General features: G+C 46.1%; 1 protein-coding gene across 3 annotated transcripts in view; it reads right to left on the bottom strand.

Moving 5' to 3' along the window:
- YTHDC1 (YTH domain containing 1) overlaps positions 1-5360 on the bottom strand; it is a 33791-nt gene extending 28431 nt beyond the window's left edge. For 2 of the 3 annotated variants that reach the window (XM_038398913.2, XM_038398914.2), the window contains exon 1: positions 5098-5359. In XM_038398913.2, the coding sequence (XP_038254841.1) occupies positions 5098-5125 (28 nt within the window). In that variant the 5' untranslated portion in view covers positions 5126-5359. Of the gene's footprint in view, positions 1-5097 lie in introns of all 3 variants that reach the window. The other variant, XM_038398915.2, reaches the window with a different exon arrangement.
- Between the last annotated feature and the right edge of the window lie 10174 nt (positions 5361-15534).

Raw genomic sequence — 15534 nt, 5'->3', positions numbered from 1 at the left:
CCTTGGCAATATAAAGTTTGATAGACGTCTTTGCCAGAAAGGACTAGATTTGCTGTACTCACTCATCCTCAGGAAGATACTGAGTACATTCTTGAAGGAAATGGTCTGGGGAAGGTTTTGAGGAAAAACTGTATAGTCCTACCAAATAATGCAACTCCCGTGTTTGAGGCAATCAGGAACCAAGCAGAATCAGAAGGGTCCTATTCTCCAAAACTAGCCTGTGTGTCTGTTTCAGAAGATTCTGAACTGCACAATAAACAGAGGTTTTGCTGCTTAGGGTTAAGAGGCTTGCAACTCTTCCATTTCTGAGGAAAAAGAAGCCACACATTCTGATTCTGTCCTTACCAGACATGTTTGAATCCAAATACATTAGTATAAGCCCTTGCCCTCTAAGGTAGGAGAGTTGGAAAAGAAAAATATAGCCTAGCTTTGCTCTAGTATTTGAAACACCCTTTTGCCAAAGAAACTCCCTATGTCCTCAAGCTCTAGTTACTGTGTATTAAAAGTCTGACAGAAGCACACACTTGTATCTGTAGGCACCTATGCCCAAGACTGATGTTCTTACTGCTGTTACCAACAAATGATATGAGAACCACATAGCTGGTTGTATAAATGCTCAAAATCTACCAGAATTCTTTGCACTTTTCCACAAATCTACAAGCCCTCTTCCATAGTTTGAGCTGCGCTTTGTCCAGAAAGGACAGGTAGTTTGCAACAAAATTTGTTGCCACTGTAGCCCAACAAAACATTTTTCCAGGGACATCTTAGTACCTTAATTCTCAGTCCAGGGAAGCCAAGCAGCAAGTCTCAAATCTTAGCCCTGGCCATAGCTCACTGCCATCAGGCTTGTGGTGAAGCAGCAGCATCCCCAAACAAGTTGTAATTTTGCTTAAGTCGCTTTAGCTATATCCACAGTCGAGTAAAGGTGCTATCAACTCCTTTACCAACTGGTTCAGAACTGGGTGCAGGGGTATTGCAAACTTTAAGGATGATTGTTCCAAGGTTAGATCTTTCAGGAAACCCGCAGGGCTGGACAGGAACCAAATGATAATTGGTGACTTTAGTCATCTATTCTAAAATGTGTGGAAAGGATGATCTTCCAGGGGAGTTCCTTGTCTTTTTCCTCTGTGGATGTACATTTGGTTCTGAATCTCCAGTTTCCCGAGTAGCCAAAGAGCACTTCTTCTGTTCAACAGAGCTCCCCAACCCACTGATTACATGGTGCTACCTCAATATGTTTGTGAATGAGGGATAGCCAGCACTGCCAAAGCAAGTGGTGACACCAGCTGCCCCAGTAAACTACAAGTAGTACCACTGATAAGAATCACCACTAGCTCAGGTTGCATCAAGACATGTTTCAGATACTCCTATGGCACCAAGCTTTCAACCAGCCCTAGTACAGGACACTGCTTTAAAGCCCCGAGAACAGTTAAAAAGCCCATAATGCAATCAAAGCAATCTACATAAATCACATAATCAGCCAACAATAGCTCTAGCTATCCTCTCCTAGGATATGCAAGCTCCCCGACCTCATGCAATCCTGCTATTCAGACAGTGATTGCTGCAGGCCTTGTATGTAGTAACTGGCAGGTAGAGAATGAGCAATAATGGTTGTACGTTGGGGTATACCCCTGGGTCAAGCACCAAAAGGGTTATGTCTACATTAAAAAATTATGTTGACCTAAGTTACACTGACATACAGCACCACAGTTATGAAATCGCTTTTGCAGGTCCACACTACGCTCTGTGTGTCAGTGGTGCACATCCTAACCAGGAGCATTTGCACCAATTTAACTATCCGTGTGGGGCTTCGTGGGATGATTTTGGAAAGCCAGCAACACTCAATGTAAGCAACGCAGTGACTACATTGACACTGCGTCTACTTAAGCCAGGGGTGGGCAAACTTTTTGGCCCGAGGGCTACATCTGGTTATGGAAATTGTATGTCAGGCCATGAATGCTCATAGTTCCCGGCCAATGGGAGCTGTAGAGGCGGTGCCTGGGGCAGGGGCAGTGTGCAGAGCCTCCTGGCTGCCCTTACACATAGGAGCCAGTGCGGGACATGCTGCTGCTTCCAGGATCCGTGCGGAGCCACAGCATGTGCAGAGCAGGTCAAGCCCCAGACCCCGCTCCCCGTCGGGAGCTCAAGGGCTGGATGCGGCCCCCAGGCCATAGTTTGCCCAGCCTTGACCTAAGTGCTACTGCCTCTCGAGTTATTAAGTCGACGTAGGAGACGAGTTACATTGGCAGAAGCAAGATTTTAGTGTAGACACTTACAGATTTTGGTCGCTTTAAGCTGCCTTGAGTCAATCTAACTCTGTAACGTAGACCAGGGATAAGGCTTGTTTTTGACGCATTCAGATCTGTTATACTGAACAAGTACACAATCCAGATTAAATAGCTCCTCCCAGTGTTAGTGGATCGGAACATACCACCCATAACAGAACTTGTACCTGTTATGAAATATTTTCTGTTATGAAAATATTTCTTAATGCAGCTTTTTGTGGAGATATATTTTCAAAGCATCAGACTTACAATCACAGTGTTTTTATTACAGTATACCCATGAATGACCGGCAGCTTAAAGGCCTGATTAAACTAATACTTTTTTTAAAAAAATTATTCTTACATATGTTACCAACTGTGTACCAGAGTATTAAAACTAGAAAAAAAATCAACACGTTTGCTTCTTGCTCAGCACTGAACAGTAAAAAATGAGATCAATCAATTTTCCTTTGCACTCATCATACACTTGCTGTAACATTTGGTTTGGAAATGCTACGGGGAATATATAAAAGCTTGCAATTCCTAAACTGAGGGAATATATTAACCAGGCAATGTACCTTTTTACACACCATATCAGCAACTACACATGCACATGGCAGTAAGCATCATCAGAGCACTAGGTACTATCATATTGCAGTATTGGTTCCAAAAGGCAGAAAAGCAAACAGACACCAGAGGAGATAGCACAACTGGAGACAAAGCTCACAATTCCCTTCTGATGTTTGAATGTGATGTATTAAGTAATACTAAAATTCACACATAGCTATGCTCTCATTGTCATTATCATCACTATGCATACCTATGCTCATCCTTTGAGCAACACTAAAGAAGTCAGAAAGAGAAAAGGCCTTTTAAAGTATGCAGCTAATTCTGCCAACCACAGGACTGTTCCCTTTGGTGTACTGCTTATAAGAAAACCCCAAGAGTTACAAACATCAGAATTCTGAACTGATCAGTCAACCGCACACGTCATTTAGAACCAGAAGTAGGCAATCAGGCAGCAGCAGAGACAAAAACAAACAAAAAACAAATATGGTACAGTACTGTGTTAAGCACTCAGGGAAAATAAAGGGAAAATTTAAAAATAAAGATTTGATAAAATAAGGAAACTGTTTCTGTGCTTGTTTCATTTAAATTAAGATGGTTCAAAGTAGCATTTTTCTTCTGCATAGTAAAGTTTCAAAGCTGTATTAAGTCATTGTTTAGTTGTAAATTTTTGACATAACCAAATTAATGTTTTGCTCAGTGTTATGTATATTTCAGAGTTATGAACAACCTCCATTCCCAAACTGTTCGTAACTCCGAGGTTCTACTGTACTACTTTGGCTGAGTACAGTTTGAGATGTCCAATCTAAGCAATGTAATACTTTGGCCTAACTTTGGTGGTTGGGTTTAAGTATGGGGGTGCTGTTGGTGGCCTGTGATATATAGGACAAGAGACTAGATCAGGGATTCTCAAACGGGGGTCACCAGGTTATTATCTGGGGGTCATGAGCTGTCAGCCCTGTGCCTGGAAGTGTCACAAAACGGCAGCCCACATTAAATTAAAAACCCCTGTTTTAATTTATTGGGGGGGGGGTGGTCACACTCAGAGTCTTGCTGTTTGAAAAGGGCTGTTGCTTCTGCAAGAAGTTTGAGAGCCACTGGACTAGATGAACTGGTAGTCTCAAACTCTATAGAATCCACTGAGGTCTCTACCATTTCCCTGATATTTAGTACATTTCCCGCTCTTTCAGTAATTCCAATATATTTCTCTGTGGTGCTGCACATCACCTTGAAGAGAGCTACAAAATGTATAAATATAAGAAGCATCTCTAAGTTGTTAAATGAAGGGGCCTCACAGCAGCTGTAGCTCCTATGTTGAATCTCTGCACACAGAAACCCCACTAGAGTAAAAGAAAGCCCTAAACAAGGGCCTGCAGACCAACTGCTGCTCCCCACCTCTAAGGCATCACAGCACGATGGGGTAACCTGACAGGCATACAATGCCAATAAGTGGTACGAAGCTTAAAGTAGTGGCTATTCCCCCCTCAGGGAAGTAACGTTATACAAGTCTAACAGAGCAAATTATGTATACAGCCCACCCAAGAGTTTAACAAATGGGATCTACATCCAGTTCCTTCATCCCTAGCATACAGTTGACACTTCAGAAAAAAATTAGGTAAGATTTTTTTAATTAGTTTCGTTTATTCTGGTAAAACCAAAATGAGACTTTCCACATCCCTCCCTTCCCACAGCAGGGCAGCTGACCCGTCTCCCAGCCAGTCCCACCACATCTCCTCCATCCCGCACAGGACAGCTGAGCCCCCTCCAGCCATCCCCCCCATCCCGCACAGGACAGCTGAGCCCCCTCCAGCCATCCCCCCCATCCCGCACAGGACAGCTGAGCCCCCTCCAGCCATCCCCCCCATCCCGCACAGGACAGCTGAGCCCCCTCCAGCCATCCCCCCCATCCCGCACAGGACAGCTGAGCCCCCTCCAGCCATCCCCCCCAACATCTCCTCCATCCCGCAGGGCAGCTGACCCCCCCCAGTCCTCCCAGGATCCCGTCCGACCCACAGCTCAGCTGATCCCTCCCCCTCCATCCCCGCAGAGCAACTGATCCCTCTCCGAGCCAGTCCCACCACATCTCCTCCATCCCACACAGGACAGCTAAGCCCCCCCCGCGCCACCCCCCCATCTCCTCCGTCCCGCAGGGCAGCTGACCCCCCCCAGCCAGTCCCCCAAACCGCCCACCCCCTTGCCGTGAGGGGCCCCCTCCCCGACGCAGGGCAGTGCGGAGCAGGGATCCCCCCCCCAGCGAGGCCCGCTACCTTTCTCCTCCCGGCTGTCCGCCGCCATCCCGCCGCCTCCCCTCAGGGGCCGGCCGCCTCGCGCTCTGCTCACAGCGCCGGCGAGGTGGGACGCTGGGGGGCGGGGCGGGGCGCGGGGCCGCGCGGAAGGGGCGGGCGCGGAAAGGAGCAGGGCTGCGGGAGTCTCGTTGCGTTGCGTTGCGGGCCGGGCCGCCGAGCGTCTGGCTGGAGAGCCCCTAAGATGGAGGCGGCTTCCTGCGTGCGACAATCCCCCTCCCACAATGCATCGCTTTGTTTACGCTTCTGGCGTCATAATGCGGACGGCGTCTGACCTCATCGCGCAGAGTCCGCCCGGAAGGGCTCCCAGTCGATCAGGTGAGGCCGGCCGTGTCACGTGACTCCGCAGGGCGCCCTCGGCCGCCGCCATCTTGCGCCTGGGCGGGGTCAGCGGCCCGGCTCGTCCGAGGAGCTGCTGGGCCGGGGGCAGGCGCGTTGGCGGCCCCCGTTGTCTGGGCCGGACGTGCCGTGTGGGGCGGGGCAGAGCCTACGGGCGCCGGCCTGGGCCAGTCCCTGGGGATCGCCGCCTCTGGCTGCGCAGCCCCCACGCCCCCCATAAACGGGCTTTAGCCCCCTCCCGTCCAAAACCCCGCCTTGGTAGCGCTGCTCCGGGGGGACCAGACTGCGAGTGTGAAAAATCGGGGGGGGGTAATAGGGGCCTATATAAGAAAAAGCTCCCTCCTCCCCCGCTAGTCAAAACGATCCCTATAAAAGCGGGACATCTCGTCACCCTACTCGCGGGGGGAGGATGCTGCGCCACCGGGCAGGATTTTACAGCCATTAAGGTGCCGGCAGGATTTCCTCCCCCCTCCCCAGTAATGGGCTGCAGAGAGGTTGGCCGCCATGGGGCTGCTGGACCCGGCAGAGCCCAGCTCGCTGCTAGAGGACGAGGCCAGGGGGAGGGAACTGCAGGGTTCCCTGCAGCTGCCGAGCCCAGCACACCCTGGAGGAAGGAGGTGGCGGCGCGCAGGAAACGCTGGGCAAGCCCGGGACCCAGCGTCGGGCTGCTTCTCCTGGATCCCTGAGCTCTCTAGCGGGGTGGTATCTGGGGCTGGGGGTTCCCACAGCTGGCTTCAGGCAGGAGAGGCGGTCTGGGCTTGGTGGGGGTATGGCTGGGCTTTGGGGAAAAGGGGGGGGGGTAGAGGAGGCAGAGAAGCAGGAGCTAAGTTGCCTTAGGGGTTTCTTTAATTCTCTACGCCTGGGGGAATTTTTGTGTGTGTCTGTTGTTACAGACATATTTGCTGACAGGTATTTTGAAATAAATTACCAAAATAAATGAAACCGGTGTGATTATATGGTATTATTTTGACACATAAAATTTGCAGAATTTTTAATTTTTTGGTGCATAATTCCCCCAGGAGTACAGAGCACAGGGTACCGCTCCATCATCGGGTGGGGCTGGGTAGGTTGCATGGACAGGCCTAGGCAGGCTGCTCCCCTCTCCGCGTTCTCGAGGGAAAGGTGAGAGAAGGAAACGGTAAGCTAAATAGCATAACAGTTGGTTAGAAATAAAACTTTATAAGCCAGTGGTTTTCAGCTTGTGGGCCCTGGACACTTAGGGAGTCCACAGCCTAAGATTTCTAAAGGCGTCTGTACTGCCATTCAAAATTATTTAGGGTTCTGCAAATAAAAAAACATGTTAAACCCCTTTTGTAAGTATTATTCAGAATGTTATAAAAAAGGTTATACAACCTGCCCCTACACACACACACTCCATCCCTTGGTGAGCATCAGCACCTTCAGGTAATTGTCGTCGCCAACAGCTCTCAGAGTAGCAGCTGTGTTAGTCCGTATTCGCAAAAAGAAAAGGAGTACTTGTGGCACCTTAGAGACTAACAAATTTATTTGAGCATAAGCTTTCGTGAGCTACAGCTCACTTCATCGGATGCATTCACAAAAGCTTATGCTCAAATAAATTTGTTAGTCTCTAAGGTGCCACAAGTACTCCTTTTCTTTTTACCAACGGCTCTGTAATTTGATGTGTCTAAACTGCAGTTAGTCACCTGCAGCTGGCCCATGCCAGCTGACTTGGGCTAAAGGGCTATTTAATTGCAGTGTAGATATTTGGGCTGGGGCTGGGGCTGGAGCCTGGCTCTAGGTCCTTTTTTGGAGGTGGGAGGGTCCCAGAGCTTGGGCTGCCTTCTGAGCCTGAACATCTACACTAAAATTAAGCAGCCCCCCAGCCTGAGTCAGCTGGTATGAGCCAGCCACAGGTGTGTAATTGCGGTGTCGACACACCCTGAGTCACACCGTCATAGCTATGCTGGCAGAGTCCCCTGGTGTAGATGCAGTGTATGCAGACAGGAGGATGTCTTCTTTTGGCATGGCTACATCACCTCCCTGAATGGTATTATTTAAGCTGACAGAAGTTAGCTTCTGTTGGCATATTTGTGTCTACACTGGAAGTTTTGTTGGCATAGCTATGTTGTTTAGGGGGTTTGATTTCCCCCCCCCCCCACCTCTGACAGACAGTTATGCCAGCAAAACTTTGTAGCATAGACCTGGCCTGAGTGAAGCTTTTTTCTGTTCTCTTCCAGTAACTAAGGAGCAGGAGTGAGTTGGGCTTGCAAATCAAGGAGAGATGACCTAGGCCAGGTCTACAGTGCAAAGTTTTGCTGCTATAACCCAATGTGTGGCTGCATCTGTACTGGCAGAAGCAGTCTTGTGTTGGTTTAGCTAATGTCATGTAAGGAGGTGGTGTTACCTTGCCAACAGAAATACTCCTTCAGTCAGCATATGCTGTATCTCCATTAGGGGGCTCTTACAGTGTAGCTATCTGAGTATAGCTGTCCCAGCAAAGCATTTTACTCCTGGGGGAATTCTGTGCCACTGCGCACGCGCAGAATTCATGTCCCCAGCAGTTTGCTTTGCTTCCCTGCAGAAAAAATGACTTTCTGACAGGGAAGCCACAAGACTGGTCATGTGACCCTCCACAGCAGTATGTTTTGGGTGCCCAGGGCAGCCGGCAGAGAGGTAAATCACTGTGGGGCAGAGGGTGGGACGGGAAGACCCAGCTGGTGGCCCCTATCTTGGGCTGGGCTCAGCTGGTAGTCCCAGGTGGGCTGGGGAGGACAGGACTTCCTCTTCCCCTGCACGGCATCTGGGGCCAGGTCAGACCCACCCCCAGATTTCTCCCTAGGCTGCAGGAAGCTCTGAACCCTCCCTTCCCTCCCCCACCCCCGTCCCGCTTCCTGCACTTATTGCTCCTCAGCTGCAGGGGGAGAGATGACTGTACGGGGAGCTGCTCCCCCAACCCCCGTGCACCCAGAGCCTCCTGCCAAGCCTCACCCCCCCACACACAAACCCAGAACCTCCCCTGCCAAGCCCCACTCCCCCTGCACTTGGATCTCCCTGACAAGTTGCCCGGATCCCCATCCCACTTGCCAGCATCTGCCCCCGCCACTGAACCCTCCACCACCCAGACTCCTCACACCGAGCTCTATCCCCCCCCCCCACACCTAGACCCCCCTTCCCTGCTGAGCTCCAACCACCTTCATCTGGACCCCTCCGCAGAGTCCCATTACTGTCGCACTGAGAACCCCTCAGCAAGCCCCTGTACATCCAGATACCCTCTGCACCTGGATCCCCCAAGGAGCTGCCCGTACCCAGATTGCCCCACACACAGCCCTCTCAACCCACACCTGGATTCCGCCCCCCCCCCACTAAGCCCCTCCACACTTAGATCCTGCAAGACTAAACCTGCCTGCCCTCACCTGGTGCACCTGGCACAGAGGGGCAGGGCCCTTGGGTGTTTCTGGGACAGGCCTGATCCTTGCAATGTGTCAGGATTGGGTGCAGGCTCACCGCTGAGTCTGTGTCCCAGGGGGAGCTGCAGAGTGATCTCCCACCTCTGTGCAGCCAGTAGCCTGTGCTCCCCAATGCCATGCTGGAGCCTCCACATTTATTTGACAAAATTTGGAGAATTTTAAAATATTGTGCACAGAATTTTTAATTTTTTGGTGCAGAGTGTCCTCAGGAGTAGCATTTGTAGTGTAGCCCAATAGTTCTCAGCCTTTCCAGACTACTGTATCCCTTTCTGGAATCTGATTTGACTTGCGTACCCCCAAGTGTCAACTCACTTAAAAACTACTTGTTTAAAAAAATCAAACATAAAAATATAAAGTGTCACAGCACACTATTGCTGAAAAATTGCTTACTTTCTCATTTTTATCATATAATTACAAAAGAAATCAATTGGAATATAAATATTGTACTTACATTTCAGTGAATAGTATATAGAACAGTATAAACAAGTCATTGTCTGTATAAAATTTTAGTTTGTACTGACTTTGCTAGTGCTTTTTATGCAGCCTGTTGTAAAACTAAGCAAATATCTAGATGAGTTGATGTACCCCCTGGAAGACCTCTGCGTACCCCCTGAAGTACACATACCCTGGTTGAGAACCACTGGTGTAGACCAGCCCATAATTCTTAAGTACCAACAACTTTGCCACAATTTTTATTGCTTCCTTCTATCATGAATGTAACAACAGTGAAGAACCCAACAGTTCTTAACTAGGCAATTGAGTCCAATTCCTCCCTCACATCTATAGCTAATATCAACACAGGACTTACTAAAGTGTTTCATTGTCTTTGGGCTTGTCTATATGAACACTTAGTTCTCAGCAAGGTGGGTGTAAATCTACCCCACAGTAGCCTGCCATTGAGTATCTATGTGGACCCTGCTGCTTTCCACTAAAAGTCTCCTTCTGCAATTTGATCTAGTCCTAATTCAAAGTGGGGTAGGAATAGGATCAAAGCGCACTATGAAACATCTAACATGAGGCAGTAAGGCAGTGATGCAAGTAGAAATCATTTCTTGCTGGTTCTGCACTCACGGGAGGGACACAAGGGGGGCCACGAGACCTCCCGATGTGACCATCCATGGGACTCCTTCCTTCTCTTCCCCCAGTTTCTGGCCCCCATGCTATTCCCCTCCCCTCTGGCATCCCGCCATTTGTGTATACAAACATCAATATGCTTAACTACTCACTTTCTCCCCACATACGTAGTATCCAGTCTGTTTATATGGAATATGGGAGTTGGGTGAGGAGCCATTTCAGCATATGTATGATTTATTAAAAGACAAATTTTAAGTAGAACTGTATTCTAAACTGCTTTTTTTATCCAAATATTGCATGTAAATGAGGGATTCAACTTCCTTTATAGGAACAGACTCCTGAAACTCTTACCAGTCCACAGAAATGGTCCATAGTCATGAAAATAGTCCCATTGTCTTCAGTGGGATTAATCAAATGTTTAAGGGTTTACAGGATTAGGTTCCAAGTTTGTAAATTGTTCTGGATGAAACTGACAATGCCTGAGCTGTCAGATCAGAAGGAGCTTCATTCGAATAAAGGTGGGCAGATGTGTGATAAGTCTTAGCTCCGTTGCTAAGATGAGGAACATATTTTCAGCAAAGTACTTGGCAGATTCCTGAGACAGCTGGTTTAAGGCTGTCAGTGACCGGCATTATAATCTTCACTTATAGTTCCTTCACCCACAAAGCTGGAAAAAGGCCTTTGTTTTCTTTGTTTTGCTGCTCCAGTTCCAGTTAATAAAATGCATGTTAAACTATTTTGGCTGCAAGAATTCTATGTACACTGGGGACAACACTTGATTCCTGTCAGGCTGCAGAGCTGGGCTGACATCAGAATCCAAACATCCTCTGGTCAGTGCAAGCGGAAGCATTCCTCTAATGATTTGGACTTGATGTGATGCAGTATGGATGTCATGGATAATTCAGAGCTATGGGGAGAAACAGAATCAAAAACACAGTTTTTCCGTCCCTCCCACCCCTCCCCTCTTGAGGACTCCTGACTAACATAATAGCACAATAAATATGCTAACAAACTTAAACAAAACCTTTGTTTAAGTTTGTTAGCCTGTATATTGTGCTGTTGAAGCCATTTAAAGACTTAATGCCCCATTGACTGGACGGGAGCTGCCAGGGTCCATTTTCAACCAGATGTTCTGGTCGAAAACCAGATGCCTGGCAATCCTAGATCCATCCCCTGTCATCCAGTTCCACCATCTGGCAATCGGAGGCTGGAGACACTCAAAGCATACAGTTGCATCCCTGACCATCTTGGATAATAGCCATTGATGGACCTATCCTCCAGTTCTTTTTTGAACCCAGTTATATTTTTGGCCTTAACGTCCCCTGGAAATGAGTTTGACAGGTTGACTGTGAGTTGTGTGAAGAAGTGCTTCCTTTGGTTATACGTCCTGCCTATTAATTTTATTGGGGGACCCCTGGTTCTTATGTTATGTGAAGCAGTAAATAACGCTTCCCTATTCACTTTCTCCATGCCATTCATGATTTTATAGACTTCTATCATATTCCCCCTTAGTCATCTCTTTTCCAACCTGAACAGTCCCAGACTTTTTGATCTCATAAGGAGATACCGTACCCTTAATCGCTTTTGTTGCCCTTCTCTATACCTTTTCCATTTCTAATGTATCTTTTTTGTGATGGAGTGACCAGAACTGCATGCAGCATTCAAGGTGAGGGTGTACCATAGATTTATAAAGTGACATGATATTTACTGTGTTATCTATCCCTTTCCTTATGGTTCCTAACATTGTTAGCTTTTTTGATTGCCACTGTACATTGAGCCAGTGTTTTCAGAGAACTATTCACAGTGACTCCAAGAGCTCTTTGTTGAGTGATAATAGCTAATTTAGACTGCATTATTTTGTATGTATAATTGGGATTATATTTTCCAATATGCATTGTTTTGCATTTATCAACATTTAATTTCCATTTTGTCACCCTGTCTCCCAGTTTTGTGAGATCCCTGTGTTACTCTTCGCAGTCTGCTTTGGACTTAACTATGCTGAATAATTTTGTATCATCTGCAACTTTACCACCTCACCATATGCACTTTTTTCCAGATCATTTATGAATATGTTCAACAGCCCTGGTCTCAGTACAGACCCTTGGGTTACCCACTATTTATCTTTTTCCATTCTGAAAACTGAACATTTATTCCGACCTTCTGTTTTCTGTCTTTGAACAAGTTACAGATCCATGAAAGGACCTTCCCTCTCATCACATGACCTTGTCAAAGGCTTTCTGAAAGTCCAAATACATTATATCCACCGGATCACATTGTGCATGTGTTTATTGACCCCCTCAAAGAATTCTGATAGATAGGTGAGGCATGATTTCCCTTTACAAAAGCCGGGTTTTCTCTTCCTCAACAAATCGTGTTCATCTATGTGTCTGATATTTCTGTTCTTTACTATAGTTTCAACCAGTTTGCCTGGTACTGAAGTTAGATTTACCGGCCTGTAACTGCCAGGATTGCCTCTGGAGCCTTTTAAAAAATTATCCTGACATTAGCTATCCTCCTGTCATCTGGTACAGAATCTGATTTAAATGAAAGGTTACATACCACAGTTAAAAAGAAAAGGAGTACTTGTGGCACCTTAGAGACTAACAAATGTATTTGAGCATAAGCTTTCGTGAGCTACAGCTCACTTCATCAGATCCATTCAGTGGAAAATATAGTGGGGAGATTTATATACACAGAGAATATGAAACAATGGGTGTTACCATACACACTTTAAGGAGAGTGATCCCCGTTGCCAACTGTGTCCACATATCTATTCAGGGGACACCATCATAGGGCCTAATCACATCAGCTACGCTATCAGAGGCTCGTTCACCTGCGCATCTACCAATGTGATATATGCCATCATGTGCCAGCAATGCCCCTCTGCCATGTACATTGGTCAAACTGGACAGTCTCTACATAAAAGAATAAATGGACACAAATCAGACATCAAGAATTATAACATTCAAAAACCAGTCAGAGAACATTTCAATCTCTCTGGTCACTCGATTACAGACCTAAAAGTGGTTATTCTTCAACAAAAAAACTTCAAAAACAGACTCCAATGAGAGACTGCTGAATTGGAATTAATTTGCAAACTGGATATAATTAACTTAGGCTTGAATAGAGACTGGGAATGGATGGGTCATTACACAAAGTAAAACTATTTCCCCAAGTTATTCCCCTCCCCGCCCCCCACTGTTCCTCAGATGTTCTTGTCAACTGCTGGAAATGGCCCACCTTGATTATCACTACAAAAGGTTTTCTTCCTCCTCCCCACCTCCCCCCGCTCTCCTGCTGGTAATAGCTCATCTTAAGTGATCGCTCTCCTTACAGTGTGTATGGTAACACCCATTGTTTCATGTTCTCTGTGTATATAAATCTCCCCACTGTATTTTCCACTGAATGCATCTGACGAACTGAGCTGTAGCTCACGAAAGCTTATGCTCAAATAAATTTGTTAGTCTCTAAGGTGCCACAAGTACTCCTTTTCTTTTTGCGGATACAGACTAACACGGCTGCTACTCTGAAACATACCACAGTTAGTAGTTCTGCAATTTCGTGTTTGAGTTCCTTCAGAACTCTTAGGTGAATACCATCTGGTCCTGGTGACTTTTATTGCTGTTTAATTTATCGATTTGTTCCAAAACCTCCTCTGTCGATACCTCAATCTGAAATGAGTCCTCAGATTTGTCCCCTAAAAATGATGGCTCAGGTGTGGGAATCACCCTCACATCCTCTGCAGTGAAGACTGATGGAAATAATTCATTTAGCTTCTCCGTAATAGCTTTGTCTTCCTTGAGTGCTCCTTTAGCACTTCGATCATCTAGTGACCCCACTGATTGTTTTGCAGGTGTCCTGCTTCTGATGTACTTAAAAATTTTTTTTTTTTTGCTGTGTTGTTAGACAGTTGTCAGAGTTGGCTCGTGTGAAGCTTTAGAATATGCAGTCGATATGGACTAATGGGTATTAGATTGTAACCCTTCAGATAAAGTGGGCCAGATTTTCAGCCTGGTATTGGTTGGGATTTTGTTTTTGTTCCCATAATTTGCAGGCACAACTAATTGTAGAGGCAAATTATTTGCTGGAGCAGTTAAGGTATCTTGAACATAGATAGCAGTTTTACGAGTGCAGATGCTTATACATCTAGATGTTCTAAATTGTGCCTGCAATTATTTCTGCTTGCAATTCACAGGTGCAAAGGCAGAGGACAGTGTTTGACCAACTGGACCAATGTTTACGGACCACATCTGATATGGAGGCACAAGATTTAAAAAAACCCAGAGACCTAAAGTTAGGCTCCTAGCTCCATATTTAGGCATATCAGCGAATGGCCTGATTTTAAAAGTTCTCAGCCCCCAGCAAGCCCTGTTGACTTCATTGGGAGATGCTGGCAGCTCAACAGTTTTGAAAATCAAGTTGCCAATTTAGAAGCCTAAATAAGGATTTAAGAGCTTAAAACTAGGCTTCCTATTTTTGAAAATCTTGGCCTGGAGTTGCAACATCTGGGCAGGAATGAGTCGGCTAATGTACGCTACTTCTGGAAAGTTTAGTAAGACACATTAGTCCTCTACATAGTTTCAGTGACATTTAAATAGCTTATCTCATTTAATCTTCTGCCAGGGATAGTAATGTCACAAATGCTGGGTTAATATGAATGAGGTTTATAACAGTAAAAATCCACCAAATCTAATTGCATTTCTGGAAAAAGCAGCATTCAGCCAGCCACAGTCCCTAATGACAGTCTTATTTTTCAGCGGGAATTTAATTAATTAATGCATTATTTTCCTCTCTCTTCCATACTAAGGGAAGTAATAATATGTTAATTCAGTCCAAATTCCAATTGTGTTGCTTATAATTATTTTCTATACCTGATGACGAGATGTATCAGCACTTACACATTTAGGGAAGAAGTTGCTGAAAGATTTATTCTCATTGACTTCAGTGGAGCTATGCTGATTTACACCATCTGAGAATCTGGCTCATCAGCTTACATAGTGCTAAGCCTATTTACTCCAGGTAAGGATTTGGCCCATCATGTTTCTACTTATGTTAATAGCAATAATGACAGTAGAAAAGGAAGACTAAATAACCAAAATTATTCTTCTTACACCCTTACACCATTGGTTATTTTTTTATTATTTCTTTATTACACTAGTGCCTATGAGCCCCATTCATGGACCAGAACCCTCTTGTGGTAGTCACTGTACAAACATGCCACAGAAAGATGGTCCCTGCCCCAAGGAGTTGATGTAAGTACTATCTGCTTCCTCCTTGCACAGAAAATCAAAAATGTACAGTACATTTGTTGCTATTAAAAGCTTGACAATTAACACAGTGGGCCAAATTTTCTGCTGAGAATGGGCAAAACTCCATTTAAGTCAATGGAGCACTGTCCATTTACAGCAGCAGAGAATTTATCCGTATTTTGCAATATTCCAAATTCTGGGTCAGATCCTTGGTGTAAATTGGTGTAGTTCCATTGTAGTCATTGGGGTCAGATTCTCATTTGGTGTAGATCAGCATAGCTCTACTGAAGTCAGTTTACACCAGCTGAGAC

Source organism: Dermochelys coriacea, chromosome 4 (genome assembly GCF_009764565.3).
Source record: "Dermochelys coriacea isolate rDerCor1 chromosome 4, rDerCor1.pri.v4, whole genome shotgun sequence".
In the NCBI taxonomy this organism is placed as follows: domain Eukaryota; kingdom Metazoa; phylum Chordata; order Testudines; family Dermochelyidae; genus Dermochelys; species Dermochelys coriacea.
The sequence above is the reverse complement of the archived record's forward strand: the minus strand, read 5'-3'. Positions and strand labels throughout refer to the sequence as shown.